The sequence below is a fragment of the Lissotriton helveticus genome, chromosome 5_1 (genome assembly GCF_964261635.1).
Source record: "Lissotriton helveticus chromosome 5_1, aLisHel1.1, whole genome shotgun sequence".
NCBI lineage: Eukaryota > Metazoa > Chordata > Amphibia > Caudata > Salamandridae > Lissotriton > Lissotriton helveticus.
This window is the reverse complement of record NC_136065.1, coordinates 99,044,818-99,068,191: the sequence shown is the minus strand read 5'-3', so window position 1 is coordinate 99,068,191 and position 23,374 is coordinate 99,044,818. Positions and strand designations below refer to the sequence as shown.

General features: G+C 44.7%; 1 protein-coding gene across 2 annotated transcripts in view; it reads left to right on the top strand.

Annotated features, from left to right (window-relative positions):
* LOC144754217 (E3 ubiquitin-protein ligase TRIM7-like) overlaps nucleotides 1-23,374 on the top strand; it is a 376,582-nt gene that overhangs the window by 104,140 nt on the left and 249,068 nt on the right. For both annotated transcript variants that reach the window (XM_078641804.1, XM_078641803.1), the window contains exon 5: nucleotides 23,159-23,208. In XM_078641804.1, coding sequence (XP_078497930.1) covers nucleotides 23,159-23,208 — 50 coding nt within the window. The remainder of the gene's footprint in view (nucleotides 1-23,158; nucleotides 23,209-23,374) is intronic.

The window sequence follows — 23,374 nt, the reverse complement described above, 5'->3', positions numbered from 1 at the left end:
CTGGCCTCCTATTAACATAATAGATGAAATGTTACCCATTGAGCCCAAATTGCAGCTCCAAGTGCCATTCAGGCTGTGATGTTAACGCTCAAGTTTAACAAGGAACGCCAGGAAGTTATAATAATCAACTCGTGCACCCTACACAAAAAACAAAATCAGCTAAAGAGCTGGTTAAATAAATAAAAAGGATTATGGCAGGCAACTTCAACTTACATCTACTAGGGCTAGGACAAGACGAGGACCCTGCCCAAGACCTCATAGCCGCCTGGGAAATACCGAATCAGTGCCTAGCAAAAAATTGGGAAACCAACAAGCTGCTCAAAGCACCTGCTTCAGGAACTCGAACATCTGAGCTTTTGAGCATTAAATGGCCGCTGCCAGGGGGATAACCCTCCTGCCGCCATGTTTCATTCATCAAAAACCTCTTCTTATTTAGATTTTACTTTCACAACCCTAACCATGTTTAATAAAATCGTCTCTTTCAGAATAGGCAACAATGAACACAGCGATCACTTACCCCAGGAAGTGATGTTAAAGGCAAACACAGCCCTCACAGAGGCATGCAAAACCATCACCATAGAAGGAACCTCAAATCTCAAGTGAATAAGGTGTAACCCCAACAACATCAAAGCAATATCAACCATCGCTTAAACATTATACAACCAAGAAAAAGATACACCAACTCAACCAGTGAAAGCATGGGAAAGCTTCATTACGACCCTTAGTGGTGGTGGGAAACTTGCGACCGGGATAGGGACAAAATCAAGACAAGCGGCGGATACCCTAATAAGGCTGAAAACCAGACCAGAATTTAAAAAAAAACGTCTCACAGCCACACACTAAGGCAGCTTCGTAAAACTGGACCTGCAATGTGCCCTCAGGAAACTGAAGGCGCTAATAAAAAGAAAGAAATGGGGGGGGCGAGAGAAGAAGATCGAAGAATGAAGAACTATGGGCCAAATTACTTCACGACTCCAAAAAAAAAAATAGCGCTAGGTTTTGGCATACAATGAACAGAATCGAGTGACCAAATTATCCTGGAATAAACTCCAATATAACAGAGGCTGTCTGGGTAGATTACCTCTTCAACCACTTTAACAACAAAGTGCAAAAGGATGAGGAAGCGGACAAAGAATTGGGGAACGCGAGAAAGGACAGAGGCAATACCAGCAGGGAAGAATCGACCCTCAACCGCATTCTAGCCGAGCAACACAACTCACCGAAGGAAACGCAACAACATCAGGGGAGCAAACAGGCAACAGGCCTAGACCTGACAACCTCCGCCAAAAGAGGAATGCTATGGTCCAACAGCAACACAGATAAAGAGAGACAAATAACCAGGGGCAGACTTGCAGGCGCTCCAGGCCCCAACGGTATCCCCCAATGCTGTATAAACATAAGGCGGAATAGTGGAGCAAAGCACTATCACCGGTTTTTAAGGATATAAATAGTTTAGAGTCCTGGAAAGGATCAATTATCAGTCCAATTTTTAAACAAGGTGACAGGAAAGCTCCAAACAACTATCGACTAATCTCACTCATTGCCGAAGAGGCCAAGTACTACGCGGGAACAATCTTAGATGAACTAACATCTTGGGCATCAGAAAACTCCATTATACCTATAAACCAAACTGGTTCTGCCAGGGACAAAGAACCGCAACCAACATCATGGCTTTAGCCTAGTTAATGGATGCAGCTAAAGAGGCAAAAACTCCTATTTCTTTGTTTTATTGATTATGCTGCTGCCTTCGACCATGTTGACCGAGCCAAAATTTGGCAAAAACTGGAAAGTTGGGGGATACCAAAACCTCTCCTAACCGGCGCAAAGAGTTAAAGCAGGGGCGCGTCCTAGCGCCTTTTATCAACTTTTTCCTAGCAGATCTTCCAGGGGAATTGGACAAGAGTACATCACATGTTCCAAAACGGGGAGAAATGTCACTGTCAAATCTGTTATACGCAGATGACCTAGTGCTGAATAGTCGGACCCCCCAACAGTCTTCAGCATCTCTTGAGTACGAAAAACAGCTTCACACAATGGAACGGCAGTAAATTATCATAAAAATAAAAAAATAAACTGGTATTTCGACAGGCAATTTCTGGATCAGACAACCAGTTACAAATACCTTGGAATTCCTCTGGACCCCAAAAGCACAATTAAACCCCAGCTGCAGTCCCTCTGGAGAAAGGGAATTATGACCTACCTAGCGATAAAAACATTGAAGAAAATGCTGCCTGCGAGCAAAATTGCAGCCAATATTAACATACAGCAGTGAATCTCTTAAAGGTAAAGATGCTGCAACTCTGGACTTAGCAATAGCTTGTCCAGCAATATTGCAATTTTCCATCTACCAAAATATGTCTCACCGGCCCAAATACGGCTACAATTTTGGCTCCAAAAACAATCAGTGGAAAGAAGGGGCGCATACATAAAAAGCTGGCACTAGATCCGTAATGCTGAGGCAGGATCCCTAAATTTGCATCTTTGGATCGAGCTGCTTTACAACAGAAAGTCACCAGCCAGGGAATATTTGTTTGACTCCCTCAAGTTACTGCGATTGTCGGACCTCTGGGGAACCCCAACATATCATCTATCCTTCAAAACAAATCGTGAGAAAAGCAACAAAAATTGTATTTGTCTTAGACAACAAGAAAATGCTCGCTAAAAGTGCACATGGATGGATAGTGCTCAGTCTTTCCGATCAACCCACACCTTCCACCACAGGAAAGAAGAGGAGGTCCGCAGTCCTGTCATTTATGCGGTAGCAACAAAGAAGATATCATCCATGTTATCTGCATCTGCCCTAATTTATAGGACATAAGAAGCACCTTATTATGACCATTATTGAAGCGGCATGGCACCAGGACCTGCACCCAGGCAGTAAAGCTGTGCTTCAATGCAGCTGAGCTAATCTGCCGGCTCACAAAATTCTTTGGCACAATAACCAAGAGACTCAAAAACACCCAGCAAAGGGACTTTGGCCATAAAATATAGCTGAACGGGGCACTCCCTGAAGTTAGACCAATAACACTAACAACATCACCTTACAGTTGCACAGGCACTTTAACCCCTTTGCTGCGGTGGCAATTCCGCCGTATCGCTAGGGTGCGGGGGGGCCGAGCGGCGCTCGCATGCTCGTGACGGAGCCGCTCCGTCACGAGCCGCGATTGAGCTGTGCTCATGACGGAGCGGTTCCGTCATGGCCCCGCCCGCTCAATGAAACGTCCAGCGCAGGCGCGGAATTCGCGCCGCGCAGGCGAGCCGAGCGTGCCATGACGGAACCGCTCTGTCATGAGCACAGCTCAACCGAGGCTCATGGCGGAGCGGCTCCGTCCTGAGCATGGAAGCGGTTAAACCAACAATATGGCTATATGCACAAAATCATGCACTTTATTATGCTGTATAAGGATGGCTGCTCAACTCAGGAAAGCTACTGCCAGGCTAGCTTTTCCTGGCACACAAGCACTTTAGACTTGCCGAGGAGCATAATGCCCAATTGCGTAATTTTAAACAAGATATAACAATCGTTTTTTAATATTGTGTTATTCATTGAATTGCGAATAAGGCATTTTTTACTGGTACTTGTATGCAAAGGTTTTAATTAATCATGCATAATAAAATGACTTACTAGCTTGTGCGGGAGCTAGTGGCAAGGGGATAGGGCGGGGGCCCCTCCTGCTGGTGCTCGTACCATCGGAGCAGCTGCAGGCAGGGTGCTTCTGCCCGGTGGATTCCTACTCTCTCTCTCAGGCTGCTCACTCTCGCTGGGTTCCTGGGCTGGCTTCAGGGCAGTAGCCCTGGGGGCACGAGCCGGCAGCACACACTGCACACAGTACCAAGGTGCCCTCTGACAGCCAGGGTTGCACCCATGAAATCTGAAACCATTTTGTGCCAACCTGGTGTATACTCTGCTAACTGGAGGGGGTAATGCCAGCCAGGAACACTGTTTTAAAACCTTTGCCTACTCTATGCCAGACAGGATGGAAGTTCTTTGTAACCACCAGGAGCACTCTGTGCCTTCCGAGGTACCTTGTGCAAGGCCAAGAGCATTGTATGTCAGCATAGGGTCTGCTTTGTTAGGCCCACAAGAGAGACAGGCGCACTCTTGGCTGGTGGAGGGTTACCTGTGTGCACCTTTGAGGTGCGTGTGTTCAAGACTCGTGCACCTAACATTTTCTCCCTCCTGCGAAGTGAAGCTGCCTGCTGTTAGAACGGAATACCATACCTCTCGTATCCCAGCCACTTGTGTGTGAAAAGTGAGGCAGCTGTAAAAGTAAGGTGCTGCCTCAGAGCTCTTCTCCTGTCTCCGTCCCAACTCCCGGAAGTCCATGGGGATGCTTCTCATGCTGGTAATAATATTACCAGCATGAGAGAAGAGCCGGGATTGGAGTGCGCTGGCTAGTTTTACGCACATAGGGATTGTGCGCCTTGCCTGTTCTCAGTCCGGCTGTGCAAAACAGCTCAGGTTAGAAGCTGCCAAGTGCGCATGTAGGTTAGACTGTGCCAAGGCAGCCAGTCAAACATACATGCGCACTTACTGTACCCATCACTCCTCACTGCGGCAGCTGCTGTCCATCAGGATGGCCCCGCCCTACTAGCTCAGAAGCTCGGCAGTCGATAGGACAAAAATAAAAAGATAATAGCATTGCGTATTATCATTTTATTCTATATTTTCAGGCTTAAATTTGCAGTCGAGCGATGCTCCATCGCCATAACAGAGGAGCAGCCGCTGCCCCAGATCTGCCTGCTCTGAATTCTGTCAGCTGCAGCCCAAAGTGTCACTCAGGTAACTGTACAGGTGCAAGTCTGGTATCCCGGGAGATCCTTGCCCAGCTCGGTTCTACAAACTATTGGCTTAATCCTCTCTTGAACCAGATCTGGAACTCCTCCTTGACCAGAGGCGGATCCTGTGGAGCACAAGAATTTCAGGCCCATCTCCCTTCTGCCAGCTCCAACAAAAATTCTGGAGAAGGAAGTCCAAAGGCAACTGTCTTGAATCAAACAACTGCTTTGATGACTCACAATTGGGTTTTAGAGCAGGGAACTGCACGGAGACCGCACTTCTTGAAGTCTCTGAAACCATTGGCGAATCTGTGGACCAGGGCGCCTCAGCTATGCTGGTGTTGCTCAACCTGTCTGCAGCTGTCGACCCTGTGGCCCACCCAATTATATTGGAAAGACTGAGACAGGTAGGAGTGCAGGGTACTGCCATGCCTTGCCTTGACTCCAATCGTTCATGGAGAATCGCTCACAGCAGGTATTTCTACGCAAATAGTACGGGGGCTGCTCCTCCAACGTGGCGCTGTCCCTGCAGTCGGTGTCCATAGGAGTGTGTTTGAGCGGCCGATAACAAAACGAGCAATGGTGGAAAGCCCCACAGGGTATTTGACATACAGTCAAGCAGTCTGAAAGATAGTGTCTTACTGTATTAATCCAAGTTGGCAAGATATCTTGCACACAACGGACACTGGGTGGCTCAAGCATCTGGCAGGTAACAGCAGGTATCCATTATCTAGCATAATTAATAAACTGCCCAAAAAAGAAGGTTTGTAGCATTGAAAGGCGAGGTTGAGTGTCGGTGGAAAGAGCGGCACAGCGATGGGAGACAGCCTCTGTCTTAACTGTGTGATTACAGTGGGCTGAGAGCCCCCACCTACCCACCCATAGCCGCAAGCTGAAATTGACTAACTGGTGAAAAGCATCCGCGGGTGAGGGTTGCTTGGAGCAACACGCATGTGCGCTCCACCCAGTGCCTCACACCCTATTGTTGTGGAATTGGCATGGATGGGGTTGTGAGGCAGCGTTGGCTGCCCTGAAAACACCGGGATCGTAGTGTGTGCACAGAATAAAAGCCGAACAAAAGCAAGACGCGGGACCCTATGCTTAAGGTGTCCCGCATTGCAAACATAAATATATATATATTTGTTAAATTAACCCGCATTTTAAAAAGAAGATGCGCTGGCGCTATTACGGATGTGCCGCGCTATAAGATAATAAAAACATACAATGTTAAAAGAAACAGTACGTTGTGTGATCTAAACACATATATATTTTTCTTTTATGTTAATCTTATAAAACACGCTCTCGGCATTGCTGGGGGGGTGGGCGGGGGAGCAGCAGCCTTTGATGTCTGGTGGTGTGAGAGACAAATGTTGGTGTGCGAGGCTTCCTTTCAAGTCGGGTGGGGGGCGGGGGAGCAGGGGAGCAAGCGAGTGGGAGGGAAAGAGCATATGGGGTGTGAGTGAGGCCAAGCGCACGCCTGGTGAAGCGTCCCGCTTCAGTAGACAACATGCATTGGGAGGAATCCGCTTGTTCAAGAGTGTTGTTACCCCTACAATAGTTCAGAGCTATAAATAGCTCGACCTAATAACCTGGGTGCAAAAAGAGAGAGAACGATATCCACATCAATACAAGGAGCCTTAAGGAAGGAGCTGTCAGAAAAACAGAAAAGGAAGGGCTGTCAAATAAGGTGTATAACAAATACCAGGGCTCACCATTCATGTAATGCAGATAAGATGATTGAAATCTCCTAGAATCGCATCCGAAAATTAAACAGGATCTGATAGGTGGAAGCGGGACAAAGAAAGGCTGCAGCTGCGTATGGCGAGTCCCTAGCAGAAGATGGCAAGGGGGAATCACCGGATCCCAGGTGCAGTCAGCGTTTAAATATAAGATCCCAGGCGAAAGCGTACAACAAAAAACCTAATAACAGAGCAGATGCAAACCATAAGCCGCATTTAAGGACACAGTCATATAGCGGTATGTCAGTGTAGCATCTTAAATGTGGCAAACAATGCAGGGCGCGACTTACCTAATTCCAATTAAAGGTTCCAAGATAAAAGGTATGTGCCGGGGGCAGCTCGTCCGGTCAAAGAGGGTGCAATAACTACAAGGACGCATGCAGGGGGCTCCGTTAACTACGGTGAACATAAATATGAATTCAGGAGAGCGTTAAAGAGAGATACCGCATTCAAAACAATGCAAACTTGAAAGCGGGTGAAGAGCCGCGGCCGGTCAGGAAATCTATCAGGTGAGCGGCATGGTGGCCAGAGCCATACGAAGGCTCCTGTGATCATGGGAGCAAAGGAAGGGTCAACTGATTTAAACGCATCGGTTTGGCATAAGCCGCCAATCGGCGTCACATACCAGAGCATCTGACTTAAAGGCGAGCCTGGTCCTCTCCAGACTGGACTACTGCAATTCTCTTCTTACTGGCCTCCCGAAATCCCACCTGTCGCCCCTTAAGTCTGTTCTCCATTCAGCAGCTCATTTCATTTATGGGGCAAAAAGAAGCGACCACATCACACCCATGTTATCCACCCTCCGCTGGCTTCCTATCGAGGCAAGATCTATCTACAAGACTGCCTGCATCACCCACAAAGCCTTGCACTCCTCCTCTCCTCGCTATCTGGCGAATAAACTGAAACTCTCTGGAGGCTCTAGACCATCACAAAATGCGGAAAATCTACTGCTTGAACCTCCCACTTTCAAGAAGGAAAGATCAATGGCCCAATCCTTTTCAGGCAACGCAGTGAGAATCTGGAACTCACTTCCGCCTCAGCTCCGGACCACCACCTCCTCCCAGGCCTTCAAAACTGACCTCAAAGTTCTCCTCCTTCAAAGACACTACCAAAGTTAATTCATGCCCTCTCTATTATCTGAAGGAAGACCTTTTAGTATAGAAAATTTCTATTCTTCTCCTTGACTATGGAAGTGCCTTCCCAGTGTGTTCTTGTGGTTTGAGAGACTGCCATTTATTGCAGTACTACCCTTTTACCTGTGTTTGGTACTCTTTTGTAACATGCACACGTCACTTTTCTCTTGTAACACACTGTTTGCTACCTCTTACTTTTTGTTTGCTTTCGATACTTGCACAAGTGCCGCCATTGCCTACGTAACGTTTGTTCTTGTGTTTGAGTGTCCTCCATTTATTGCAGTATTATACCTCTACTTGTACTTTGTACGCTTTTGTAACCTGCACACATGTCACTTTTTCTTCCTGTAATGCACCGTTTGCTACCTCTTGTATTTTGTTTGTTCACGATTGTCACTTTTGCCACATGTAATGTAACTTTTGCTTTTGTAATTTGTTCACTTGTAATGTTCTCTTGTATCAGTTCTGTTCCTATTGAGAAGCACTCTGACACCTTTTTTTTTTAAAACATCTTTTTATTATAGCGAAGTCACAGAAAAAAAGAAGCACAGAGCATAACGGTATTGGTACCAGCAATATACGATCAATAAAAAGTATGCAACACCAGCGGCACTACACAGCCATATATGGCCCACATCCCGGAGGCTGGGCGGCGTTGGATCAGATCATGGTCATAAGCAGGGAATTTTGCGGTCGTGCTCCAATGATATGAAACCCAGTAGTGGCTTCGCAATTTTTGTCATTACACATAATCATAATACCAAACAGTTCAATAACAACTATTAACCCCTCTAATGGCATCGCTAGTACTAATTCAATAGAGTAGGACATTTGTGTGAGGGCCAGGTATGGTCCATGCAACGGACGGCAGTATCTACCTATGGGGATCAGATCAATATACATACAAACATATCAAGGGCTCTTAGCGTGGCAACGTGGGACACCTACACCGTCTCACAGCCCTCCTCTCCAGCACCCTCCCCTCCACAGTCAGACTCCGAGGCATCAGAAGGAAACAACTCAGCACTGGTGGCATCAGAGTCATCCTCCGCCAATCCCTCCATACACAGCATCCTCCAGGCAAGTAAATCATCTCGCAATTTGTCGTCCTTGCTGGTGCGCTGCATATGAGTCTCCTCCGCCAAGGCCCACTCTCTCGCATCCCTCAACCACATAAGGATTTCAGGCGCCCTCTGACCCATCCAAGTGATAGCCACTCGTCTCCTCGCTAAGACTAGTAGGAGTTGCAGGAACTTATACGATAGTTTCTTTTTTCTAGGTCTGGGCACCAATGCAAGGAGGCATTGGAGTGGGTCCAGCAGAAGCCTGATGTGCGTAACCCAAACGACATACCGCACCACTTGTCGCCACAAATCCTGAACAAGAGGACACTCCCATGCCAAATGCAGGAAGCCCGCCCTCCCCAGTCCACATCTAGGACAATTGTGGCTTCTATCCGCCGATATGCGATGAAGGGAGACCGGTGTCATGTATGTACGATGGACGAAATTAAAGTGGATAAGTTTAAACCGAGCATTACAGGAGACCGTATGGGTCAACAGACCAATCCGCGTCCTCTGTGCTGGCTCCAATTCCACCCCCAGGTCTGCCTCCCATGCCCCCCATGCCGGGGCTACCGGGGGAGTCGAATCCCGGCGCATAGCGTAGTAGAGGAGGGAAATCAGGCGTTTACCTCTCCCACAGGACATAATGACATCAAGGGTATTGGTGAGCGGGGGTGCTTCCGGGAATTGGGGCCACGTTATCCTGGCCACCTCTTGGAGGCTACCGTAATGAAGGTATTGTCCCTCAGTCAATCCAAATGACTCCCTGGCATCCTCAAATGTCACAAAGGAGTCGTTCGGGTAGAGGTCTGCGAGAGTCGTACAACCACCAGACCGCCACTCCCGGAAGGACATGGTTTCCTCCAAGCGGAGTATCGGGGCCAGGGACCAAACTGGGAGCTCCCTGTGGAACGGTGCTCGCTCTGACACCTTTGGGTAAAGTCTGCGCTATATAAAAAGGCATAAATAAATAAATAAATATAAAGCGAAGGATATATACAGGGGGTGTCGGCTCGTGACCCGAGTGCATGAAAGTTAATTAAGGAACTCTGCAAGGAAAATAAAATAAAAGGCGGAGTGTCGGATAAGATATCCGAGGGTATATAAACAGTAAGCTTTCCAAGTGGAAGAGGTGTGGCGCATCGGCCAGGGTGCCTGACTACGGGGTTCGATCCCCGGTGCCGGTGGCAGATTAGCCCAGCACCATGCGACTCTGGGCAATAGCTCGCTTAATCTTCCCGAGGGCCCCAGCGCCGGGACACCACTTCGGAGGTAGCTGTGCGCTTTGCAAATGCTGGTATTTCGTTTAATTAAAGTAACATTAGGGAAAAGATCGAGTAAACCATCTAGAGATGGGAAAAAGAGAAAATAAAAAAATAACAAGCCAAAATGGAATAGATCTAGTGGGTAAGGGACAAAACCACTGAGGATGTGGTCGGAAAAATTAAAAAAGTACAACTAGGGCGTGCTAGGGTGAACGATACATAAAACGAAAATATAAGGAAGGCAATATGCAACCATAAAGCCTTATGGCCGGGAATGTCAAGATAAACAATAAGGATAAAGCTGGGAAAAAAAGGAAGCTTCAATTGAGGAATAATCAATACCAAAAAGAGATTACAGAATGGCATTTTTACATTGTAGGCTCTCATTTACTCCCTTGTCCTTGGTATTGAGGGAAAACATCCAATAAACTTTGCGTTTTCTGCGTACCGCTGTAGTATCCAGACCTGGAGTGGAACAGACTTTTTCCAGAATAGTCCAGCGTAGATCTTCTTCAAAGTGTCCAGCTGATGTCCAATGATTAACTAGGGGGGCTGTATGTTTAGGCAGCCTGATGTTGGATTTGTGCTCTCCAATGCGGGTTCTGCATTCTCTTGAGGTTTCTCCCACATATGCCAGCCCGCAAGGCCATAAGATGACATACACTATGTTGGACGATCAGCAGTTGGTCATTTCATTTAAAAATACGGGGCCTCATTTATGAAAAGTGACGCATCGCTGCGTGAAAACAGCGATGCGTCACTTTTCACTGCAACCTCCTTGCGACACCAATGATGCGTCATATTTACAGTATAACGCATCATGTCGCAAGGAGTTACAGATACGTCAGTATATCTGACGTATCTGTAAGCGCAAAAGTCACGCATTGCTGGGGTGTGTCACAAAAGTGACGCAACTCCGGAAATGCGTCCTTTCACTTGGGGAAAGCCCCATGTGAAAGGGCTTGCGTCAGTCTTACGCCTGCTGTGAGGCAGGAGCAAGATTTTGACGTAACAGCGTCCTAAAAGTGACGCAGTGAAATCTCATAGATTTCACTGCGTCACTATTACGAGGCTTTTTGCGGGGGAACGCCCCCTCTGCATACATTATACCAGACGCAGGTATAATGTAGCGCAGGGGTTTACAAAGTGATGCATCTGCTTAGATGCGCCACTTTGTAAATAGTGCGCAACAGGAGGCATGTTTTACGCTGCCGATGCGTCACAAAAAGTGACGCATCGGAAGCGCAAAACTGATGCAAGGCCTCATAAATGAGGCCCACAGTGAACTCATTGATTCAAGATGGAGTCAGGGCCTCGTTGAGGCTTATTCGCTTATGTCAAAATTACACAGTTCTGTACTTCACAGCATTGTCATTTCAATTGCTAAATGTTCATTTCATAAAGCAAATATTATTTAAACTGAAAACAACACCAATAGAGTAATGCATCTCCAAAGCGACACCTCAACATTTCTAAGTATAACAAAGCTGCCTGAAGAGTGACCTATCATGTTTCTGACATAATCTTCAAACGTGAGCATGCAGACTAGCAGTGTCAGATTTGCTGTGATGTGACTATACCTTGAGTCAGTACCACACCCAGCTCTTCCCATATAAGGCATAGAAACAATAACGCTCCTCTCCAAACTATAATATCGATCCTTCTGTAATCCATACAGAGAGTAACAAACAAAAAACAAAAAAAAAACACAATAAAATTTAAAAAAAAAATGACTGTTGCATGCTATAGAAGTGCCAGATAACATAACATGCCAATCTCGAAGACTGTTTTTGCGTTGCCTTTCTCTTCCTGCTTAAATTCTAAGGGGCATATTACAAGCAATAGCGATAATTAGCGGGAAAAAATTATCGCCGAGCACCGAGGATTTTTACCGCTGAGATACCTTGATATTATCAAGGTTTATCTCAAAAGCGGTAAAAATCCTGCGAAATGCATGAATATCGCTGAAAAATCAGCGATATTCATGCATTATCGTGACAATGCTCTTAGCCATGTTATCCACCTCCCATTGGATAACATGGCTAAGAACTGCTTTTAGCAGGTGTTAGCTTTTGGAGATATTCGCGCTAAGCACGAATATTTCCAAAAGTTGTTAATAGGAGTTAGAGATGTTAGCGACTGTTTTCAGTCGCTAACATCTTGGCATGCCCACTTTGCATGTCATTAGCGATAATTATCGCTGACATGCAAAGTGGGCCCCTAAATGCCCGCTATCGCCTACAAGCTGTCGCTAACTGGTGTTAGCGACAGCTTGGTAATAGGGCGATAAAATTATCGCCGCATTCGCGGGAAAATGTCCCGCTAATGTGGCGATAATGCCCTTGGTAATATGCCCCTAAATGTCTTCAAGGCAAGCGTAACATCACCCAGTTATGATTTTTATCAAGCAGTACTTTGCATTCATTCACTTTGCATTTATTTTTTCCTGCATAGTTCAAGTAGTACGTTCAGGCACGTACTGTGAATAAAGTCGCCATGTAAAATGATGTTTGGTTTATGTTCAATGCCTGACTTAAGGTGTATTACTCAAACTAGGCTACTTGCTAGCTGTCACTTTACAACGCGCTTTGTATATTTTCAATTACTTCAATACCATACATATATTCTTCCTACCTGCTCTCATCATAAATGTACAGGATCTCTGATCACAAATGCAAAAACGAACTGAAAGTGATAATTGTTTTGTGAGTATTTACAGGGGCGCGCGATATAAAACTCTGCAAAAAAAAAAAAACAAAGGCGCTGTGGGTCTTAATGCAAGCAATCAAATTAGGGCCCTTTCCCCTGGCTATTAATAAAAAAATATAAAACACAACTAATTTAGATGCCTTGGGCTCCTTGTGCCCCAAGCTTGGTGCCGCTGCGCCTGCTGCACCTTCTACACCTTCTACAGCTACGCCCCTAGTTATTTACATGCCTCTTCTGTATGTTAAGTCACTGCGTGCTGTTTTCTTGCAGAACAAATTTGATACATTCTTGCATCTTTACACATGTTGCTTACAGCAGCGGTACGATGCCTTTCAGCTGTAACAAAGTTCTTCTTCCATAAACATTATTTTACAAAGAAGTTACCAGAACAGTTGCTTTAGGAAAGAGGGCTAGAGCGGTGACTTTGAAGCTGGGGAACCAGGAATGAGACATGCGGGAGGCCCAAATATCCTGTGATTCTGGGAAAATCACTTAATATCCCTGTGCCTAAAAAAATTAAAAAACAATTCATGTGTCCTTCTGTAATGCAACTGGTTCTCATATAAAATGCTCTGATACCTTCTGGTCGAGTTTGCGCTATATAAAACTGCAAAAACAAACAAAAAAAGCACTGCACTGAAGAACTCTTCATGCATGGGCTGGGTGAGTCCTTTCCACATTAACCTCTCGCAGTCTACAGCCAATCACTGAAGCTAGAAAAGTAGAATTTAGTTACTAGCGGCCAGATGTAGGTAATATACATTTACCAATTCTAAAATACCGAATTTTACCGATTCGGTATTTTAGAATCGGTAAATGGTATGCAGGGAAAAATTCGGTAAAATTTACCGAATCGGTAAGATTCGGTATTTAAGAATCGGTATTTAACGATTCGGTAATTCCCATTCATTCCTATGGGACTGCATGGCCCATAGGAATGAATAGGAAGCCATTCATTATTACCAATTCGGTAAATACCGAATCGGTAATAGGGGGCACATATTCAAGGGTAGCAGGGTGTCACATTGACACCCTATTGCACCTCTGAATAGTGAATGGGTGCACATGTGGCACACATACATGTGTATGTCTGCCACATGGCACTTCAAATTAAATTCAAAAGTGAATTTTTAAAAGAATTCGGTAATTACCACCAACTTGAAGTTGGTAGTAATTAACAAATTCTTACAGCACATAAGCACTCTTTAATGTGCTTTCTACATAGCATTTACCAATTCGGTAAATACCGATTCGGTATTTACCCAATCGGTAAATACCAACACTGTTCAACCTAGTTATGGAACCTCTCACCACGTTGCTACAGGCTTCTAATGTGCACTTTCACATGTATGCCGACGACACCCAACTTTATCTTAAAATACAATCTCCCAAGGACATCATGCTGCTGAACACCACGATCAGTAACACCCAATCCTGGCTTGCAGAGAATCACCTCAAACTCAATGCTCTGAAGACCGAGTTTCTCCTGATCTCACCTCCCGCTAAAATATCAACGGCTCAAACATGGCTTAAGCAATTAACGGCTCTAAATGTACAGCCCATCGTAGTAGACTCTGCAAAATCTTTAGGCATAACACTTGACACCAATCTCAACATGCAGCAGCACATCAGCAAGGCAACCAAAGGAGCGAACTTCCAAATCAATACCCTGAGAAAACTTAAACCATTCCTTCCTGCCAAAGACTTCCAAACTGCAGTACAATCTATAGTCATCCCGCACATAGAATACGGTTGCACCGCCCTCTGCGGGCTCCCCCTAACTACGACGGCACCCCTAAGAGCGTCCCTTAACGCCGCTGCGAGACTCGTCACAGGCTCAAAAAAACACTCACATATCTCCCCGGACTTTAAATCACTGAACTGGCTACCTTTTGAAGCCAGAATCCAACTGAAAATCGCATGCATGACACACAAGGCTGTGCATCTGAATTCACCCGCCTACCTCACTCAAAAGTTGACAATTTCGGGTGGCTCCCGAACTACTAGGAGCACAAGCAATCTGTTGCTGAAACCCCGAAGATTTCGGAAGGAAAAAACGTATAAAAGCTCCTTTTCAGGAATGGCGCCCAGGATCTGGAACTCACTCCCTCCTGAAACAAGGCTCATCACCTCCAACACTATCTTTAAGAAGGAAGTTAAAGCGATCCTCATGGCAAAATACACATGACCTATTTCTACGTATCACTCATGAATCTGCGCTGTAAGTCCTGCCCGTCCATGGCCTATTGTACCCTGTATTATCGAATTACGTATTGTATACGCTCACTCCTTGTATTTTGTTATAATGTTTGATGCACCTGGTTGATTATGTTTACTGTTATATTGTTGACGCACCTGGTTGACTTTGCACACTTTACCCTCTCCACCTCAACGATCCTTACTTCCCTTCTACTCGCACCTGTGGGTCTTTACATCCTGCACACACCCACCTCAACTAGGCCCACCTTTAAACTCTAGATACTCTAAAGATGCTTAAGCAAGTATATGCTCCTTGCTATTGCACTTTATGCTATTGACACAACTGTTTGTCTATACTCAGTGTACCTACATTACCACACCTATGACCTACCTCATGTCCTTTGACCTACCTATGTAACTAGCACCTTGTACATAACTACCTCATATATTACTTTGTATATTCGCTTCTTTACTTTGTATTTTTACTTTGTATATTCTACTTGTATTTTTTACTTGTAAAGCGCTCTGATATCTGCAAAGATCTTGTTCGCGCTGTATAAAACTCTCAAAATAAATAAAAATAAAAATACCCAATCGTCACCTACATTGGAAGGGGCTAAATACCGGTCGGTAACGGCCGAAATTCGGTAAATTGGGCTACCTACATCTGGCCCTAGGTGTGGTGTGGTGTCGCATCTACCTCAAAGTACGATACAGCCAAACCGCCTGCACAGCGATGGACCCTTTCTAAGCACAGTCTGTGAATGCAGGTGGCTCCTTCCAGGCTGCAGCTCTTCTAACATGGCGGGTAGGGTGAGGGTTAGGACGGGAGCACCAGGCACAAGGAGCAGGGGGAGGGGCTGCAATGCCTCTTGCCTTCTTACCAAAGAGACTTCAAAAGCCCAATCCTCTTTAAAAGGAAGCCCAAACCAAAAGGATTATTTTACCAAAAAAGCCCAACTGATGGTGGACATCCAAAAGTTCAAAAAGGCTAAAAGAAATACAAACAACGGAGCGAGAGGCACGGCCCTGGAGGCAGCACTAATAGAACTGTGGCATTAAAACAAGGTGGGAGGGAGGAATGCTATATTTAAATGTAAGCAGCTATGGCGCCAAAGCTGATTACAGGCAAACAGTAACAGAGTAGGAAACCAAGAAAGAAATTGTCCCCGAAAGAACAGATAGAGAACCATACTGGAATGAGACAGTACTTAGTCCCTGCTCTGTGGGAGGAACAGAAGAGAAAAGGAAGGACAAAGAGACAGGACTGACCACTAGCAAACAAGAATGTTTAAAGGACACTGAAACAAACAGATCAAACACAGGGTGATATATTTAACACCACAAGAGAAATCTACTAAAGTATAGAAGAGGTTGTACACTTAAGCTCGGCCTAAAAAGGTAGGTTTAGGCCTGCCTAAGGATATTTTTCCAGGTTGAAATGTCAGTTTAAAACACAGTGGCAGGCCTGAGACATGTTTTAAATGGCTACTTAAGTGAGTGGCATTACGAGTGCTTCTACCCACAGGTAGCATTTAATTTACAGGCCCTGGGTAGATGTAGTACCATTTACTAGGGACTTACAAGTTAATTAAATGTACCAATCAGGTGTAAAGGAATGTTGCCATGTTTTCAAGGTAGAATCAGTGGGAGCTGGAAGGCTCTGACTACACAATCCATGCAGATAAAAGTTCAATGCATTGCACCCGATTTTTTACCCATTAAAGTTAATCCAATGGATGCATTTTAGGTGTAAATAACCCCAGTGTGGGATTGCACATCCTTGTGCACGTGGGGACGTCCAGTGCACAGTGGGTGGGGGGGGGTCTTATTTAACACATCTCATTCTACACTACTATATACACAAAGAAAGAGTCCAGACATTAATCTTATCTGTCATTAATAAAATGAATGGCCATGCTGATCCTATGGATCAACTATAGGAAAAATGAACAGATACATCCTGTGGATGCCACAGATAAATTGAGCCAATGATGAAAAGAAGAATCCTAAGCATTAACTGTGCCTCGAGGTCCTAGCGTATAGTGACATGAATTTTCCTCTCTGCAGAGGTAGTATGGTGCACTAATCCCATTAAAAGTTCTAGAACAGTAAAGACAGAGTTTACAGTGACCGGGATTGTGGGTTTATTGATCCAAGGTTCCACAGCAAAGATGAATGGGTTTAACGTTTTAGGTATTGTGTTCTAATCCCACCAAGGTTCTAGAGCAGTGATGATGGTGATTACAGTGTTAGCAGTTGTGTGCTAATCCCACCAAGGTTTTAGAAAAGTGATCATCAGAATTACAGTGTTAGTGGTTGTGTGCTAATCCCACCAAGGTTCTAGAGCAGTGATGATTGTGATTACAGTGTTAGTGGTTGTGTGCTAATCCCACCAAGGTTCTAGAGCAGTGATGGCTGTGATTACAGTGCTAGCGGTTGTGTGCTAATCCCACCAAGGTTTTAGAACAGTGATCATCGCAATTACAGTGTTAGTGGTTGTGAGCTAACCCCACCAAGGTTCTAGAGAGGTGAGTATGGTGATTACACTGTTTGGTGTCATGTGCTAATCCCTTCAAGGTTCTAGAGCAGTGATGATGAGGATTTCAGTGTTAGTGGTTTTGTGCTAATCCCACCAAGGTTCTAGAGCAGTGATGATTGCAGTGTTAGCGGTTGTGTGCTAATCCCACCAAGGTTCCAGAGCAGTGATGATGATGATTATAATGTTAGCGGTTGTGCACTATTCTCTCCAAGGTTCCAGGGCAGTGATTACAGTTTTAGCGGTTGTGTGGTAATCCCACCAAGTTTCTAGAGCAGTGATTATGGTGATTACAGTGTTAGCGGTTGTGTGCTATTCCCACCAAGGTTCTAGAGCAGTGATGATGGTGATTACAGTGTTAGCGGTTGTGTGCTAATCCCACCAAGTTTATAGAACAGTGATGAGGGTGATTACAGTATTAGGAGTTGTGTGCTAATCCCACCAAGATTCTAGAGCAGTGATGATGATGACTACAGTGTTAGCGGTGGTGTGCTAGTCCCTTCAAGGTTCTAGAGCAGTGATGATGGTGATTAGTGTTAGCGATTGGTGCTGATCCCACCAACGTTCTAGAGCAGTGATAAGGGTTATTACAGTGTGAGCAGTTGTGTGCTAATCCCACCAAGGTTCTAGAGCAGTGATGATGGTGATTACAGTGCTAGCGGTTGTGTGCTAATCCCAGCACGGTTTGAGAGCAGTAATGATGGTGATTAGAGTGTGAGCGGTTGTGTGCTAATCCCACCAAGGTTCTAGAGCAGTGATGATGGTGATTACAGTGCGAGTGGTTGTGTGCTAATCCCATCAAGGTTCTAGAGCAGTGATGATGGTGATTACAGTGTTAGCGCTTGTGTGCTAATCCCACCAAGGTTCTAGAGCAGTGATGATGGTGATTACAGTGTTAGCGGTTGTGTGCTCATCCCTTCAAGGTTCGAGAGCAGTGATGATGATGATTACAGTGCTAGCTGTTGTGTGCTAATCCCGCCAAGGTTCTAGAGCAGTGATGATGGTGATTACAGTGTTAGTGGTTGTGTGCAAATCCCTTCAAGGTTCTAGAGCAGTGATGGCTGTGATTACTGTGACAGTGATTGTGCACATGGCTCATTCTGTAGTGAACGTATGTGGGCAGAGATCTCCCAAAGTTCTGCAGCTTTTTAGCATTCATCATTGCTGTTAATAAAATATATATATTCCACTGTGATGGTGAGCAGTGCAACAACCTGAGAAGGATGAAATGATGAGTTTGCCTTGCTGGAATTCTTTTGTCCTCATATCACCATCCAGCTAATTAAGCTGTGCGCCAAGACGCCTCCACCCGTAGTGTCCAGCGTATGTGTCTACTGAATATTTCTTACAGTTTTGCCCTTTTGTAGGAAGGAGAACCGCCCATTTCTCAGCAAGATAGATCTGTAATCCTTGGATGTTACGATTTACTTTGCCAGATCTCAAAGGGACCCCATCTTTCCTCTACTGAGGCGGACGTGTGGTCCAAGTCCAGTCTACTGACATCTCTTACAGATCTGAGCCATTCTGATACATTTGGCGGGGCGGGAGAAATCCATTTCTTCCAGATTTCCTTTCTTGCATGCCATATCAGAAGAAATATCAGCAAGACCTGATCCGAGTGTAACTCGCCACGGTAATGGGACAAGTCCATCCTAAATAGGATCAGGCAGGGGCTCACCTTAATTTCGTAGCCACTAATTTCTGGAAACATCTGATTTACATACCACCAGAAGAAGACCAATATTGGGCAGTCCACAAACATGTGTATATCGTCAGCCTCTTTGTCACCGCGCTTCTTATATTTTGATGGTTCTGACGTGATCCTAGCCAACTTCACTGGTGGATTGGAGAGTAAACAAATGATTCTTTTTAAGTGGTGCTGGTTTGTTCAGAGTGTATAACCGATTTAAATATACTCACCATAATTGCTCTGTGGTCAGCTCTGGAAGATCCTTTTCCCAGTACAGGTATGGCACTCCCATTTTCTTATCTACTGCGGAAACCTGTTTCTTAGGTGTTGCTTAGCTCTTATCCCTTGAGAAAGTCCTTCTGCACCAAACCGCTCAACTCTGACAACTTTTGGGATGAACACCAAGAACATTGCTGCAGGTATTTAAATTATGAACCCCCCCCCCTTCAAAAGGTTAGAGAGATCTTGTCATGTGACGACGGCATCACCCTTCCTGAAATCTCCCCAGGTGGATAAGTTGCCATGCTGGAGAGGGTAACTACGCTTATCTTTAAGACACTCGGGTGCTCCTGGAGAGCCCCAAATTTATGTCAAGTCCGCATAGTAATCTATCTTGGGAATTTTCCGAAAGAATACCCACATCCTCAGGGCTGTTAGGAGTACCTTTAATCTACCTTGCTTAAAAACTTTGGATCCCCAAACTTAAACAAAAAACATATTCAGGCCTAAATGCTTCAACCTAGCACTGTACATTTGACCCATGTAAGAATTATCTAGCTCTCCAGCGAAGAGTCGGGAATTCTTGAATTGGAAAGCATAACAATAGGCTTGAAAATCCTGCAGAGTCACCCCCCCCCCCCCTTGCTTTAGCCCCCTCTGGAGCTTTTTCCATGAGATCCTGGCTCCCCTGGATGCCCACATAAAGCTGCTGATATTCCCTTGCAATTTCTGCAAAAGCTTTTTGGGGAAAGGAAGTGGTTTAGTGTTAAACAAGAAAATCATCTTAGGAAGATCCAGCATCTTAATGATGTTCACCCTCCCACAGATACCAAGGAGCAGATTTTCCCAACATCTTGTAAGGTGAGCATCTATATCATGGTGTTGCTTGAACATGAAATACCTTTGAAGAACAAGAGACAAGAGGCGTTTGGCAAAACAGGAACAGTTAGTTTAATAAAACATTGGGGCTGAGAGAACAGTCACTGGGTCAAATGACAATCGATCTGTAGCATTACTGTATAAAGTTTATTATAGGCAATACCATGTTTTTGTCAATCCTTATATGGTGAGGATTGTAAGTTGCTGCCTCCAGCGTCATAAATTAATTTTAATGGATAATTGAGGTGGGCCTCAATCTTGCATGGACAAAATGCGGCCAGTGAGTAATGTGTCCAGATGTCTGGCATGGGGAGCATGTGATCACGGCGTGTGCTGTATTCTTATTGGCTGTATGTTCCTAACTCATGTTGCATCTGCTTTTATGGTGTTTTTGAAGTGTGCGTACCCCCTCCAGCCATGCGTGCTCTATTGGGGCCAATCTCCCTTGACCATTGTAGTGTCCCTTCGCCTATCTTTGTATAAGGTTTCCTGTCCATGCATTTGTCTGTCGGCTACGTGCTACCCCACTTGTGACCTGTCCATCAATAACCTCAGGCCTAGGTCTTGGTAGTTGCCTGACTAGTTATTTGCGAGTTGGGTTGATGTGGAGTTCACAACAGGTAAATATGTTAATAAGGACATGATTTTGTCCACATAAATGAATGTATAGTTTGTCATATCAGCATCTTTTGTTTCCAAATTAACAATGGCATACCTTAGTTAGGTTTACAGCCGGTATTTCCTCCAAACTCTGAGTTACCATCATACCTAATGTGGTTTCTGGGTTGAAGCCCTACTTTCTCTTTAGCCCATGTCATAGGGCCATATGTATCATCAAACTATTTTGCATTTCCTAAATAGCGAATTTTAAGGAATCGCTATTTAGGAAATGCAAAATGGTATGTATGAAAAAAATCGCTTTTTATTAGCGATTCCTTAAGCTTCCTAATTTGCGAATTCGCATTTTGCGAATTCGCAAATAAGGAATAATTTCCAATGCATTCCTATGGGCCAGGAGGCCCATAGGAATGAATGCAAAATAATTCTCAAATTGCGAATTCGCAATTTGCTAATCGCAATTTGAGAATTATTGCAAGGGTGCAGGGGTGTCTCAAAGACACCCTGCTGCACCCCTGAAAATAACATGTGTGTGCATATGGCGCACATACATGCCCTATGGGCATGTGTGTGCATCACATGCCACCTTTAAAAATGCCAAAATATGCATTTTTTGAAGAATTCGCAAGTTACCATCAACTAAAAGTTGGTGGTAATTTGCGAATCCTTAACCATATTTCGCTAGCCAAAAATGCTACATACATAGCATTTAAGGAATCGCAAAATTGCGATTCCCTAAATGCTATGGCAAAATAAGGAATCGCACAACTTTGCAATTCCTTATTTTGGGAATGTTTCATACATTCCAAAACATGCAAAACGGCCGTTTGCGAGTCGCAAGCCTTTGCGATTCAAAAACGGCTTGATACATATGGCCCATAATCTCTGCCTTCCTCTTATAGATTAGATACCCTGACAGACTCCCAAAATCTACGGCATGCATCTCAAGCCGTGAAACAGAGACCTCTGGGTTTAATGCATACAGAACTATGTCATCAGCATACAGTGCTATATTGGTTGGTAACCCTGCATATTCAAAGGGAAGAATGGTCTTATCCTTCCGAACCATCTGGGAAAAGTGTCTAATATGAGGACAAAACTGAATCTGCGACAAAGGACACCCCTACCTAGTTCCCCTAGATATATGACACAAAGCTGTAAGTTCGCCATTAACCAAAATCTTGGTTGCCGGCACCTTATATAACATTTGGATGACTCCATTAACATTGCTGCTGAAACCATAATACCGCAATACCTCCCAAAGATAAACCCAATTAACCCTATCAAATGATTTAGCAGCATCAATTCTTGCGATTGTCAACAGGAGATTAAAGACCCCGGACATATCAATCGCACAGGTAATTCGATGAGTTAATTCATACAGCTGTCTGTCAGGCACAAACTACTTTTGATCAAAATGGATCAACGTTTGAAGGACATCTGAAAATCCCTTAGCCTAGATTCCTGTGATCATTTTGTAATCACAGTTCAACAACAATAAAGGTCTATAGGAATCTGCTAACCTAGCATCTTTACCTGGCTTAAGGGTCATAACCACAGTTACCAGGAAGGTAGAATTTAACAGACCTTCAAAGACATCTCATTAAAATAAGATACCCAGAAAGGGACCAAAGAGTTGAACAATTTCTGACAGTATTCAGATAGTATCCCATCCTGCTCTGCTGCTTTCCCATTACTTTGCCCCCTAGTCTGTTCCCTTATCTCTCCCTCTATGATCCTTCCACTAAGACCACACATCTGCTGTTTTGCAAAAAATCTTACATTACTAAGGTGTCTGGGTTTAAATCTTCCTTATATATCCCACTAAAGCTACCCAACATCTCGGTTGTAGAGGAATGGTGACAAGGTTTACACTGACAGGGATTGGATGTGGCAGTGTTTTATTGTGGGTGCTGGCAGGAATGCACGTGGACCTCAGTTAAGAAAGTATTTATTAGGTATATACTTGGGACTCCACCAGGAGCAAATGTTACCTGTTAGTCACCCACCCTCTCACTGAGCTATCCGCCACTTCTAGAAGACCCACACTGAGGAACTCCATAACATCACATGAAGCACGGTGGTCTCACTGAGCTATCCGCCTTAGAACACCCACATCCTGTCATAAGATATTAAAGGTACGTTTGGATATCGTTAGAGCTTCGACTGTTGTGTATGAACAGTAACTCACTCTGAGCTCTAGTCCGCAGGCGCTGCTCTTAATACTGAATCTTATTTCATATACGGGTCTTATGTGATGTTCATCCTTTGTTCCTGTAGCTGTTCTTGCTCTTTAATACAAAGATGATGTGTGTGTTATTACAGGTGTAATAATGTGAAGAATCCGTGCCCAGGGATGGTGAAGAGTTATAAAGGTAAATATCATTGTGATGATTAGCTCTGTATTTTATTATTCATGAAAATGGCATGGTATGGTGTGGTGTGTTGCGGTATGGTATGGTATGGAAGGTTATGGTGGTATGTATGGGATAGGAAGGGATGGGATGCGATTGGATATTGTGGTATGGAACTTTATGGTAT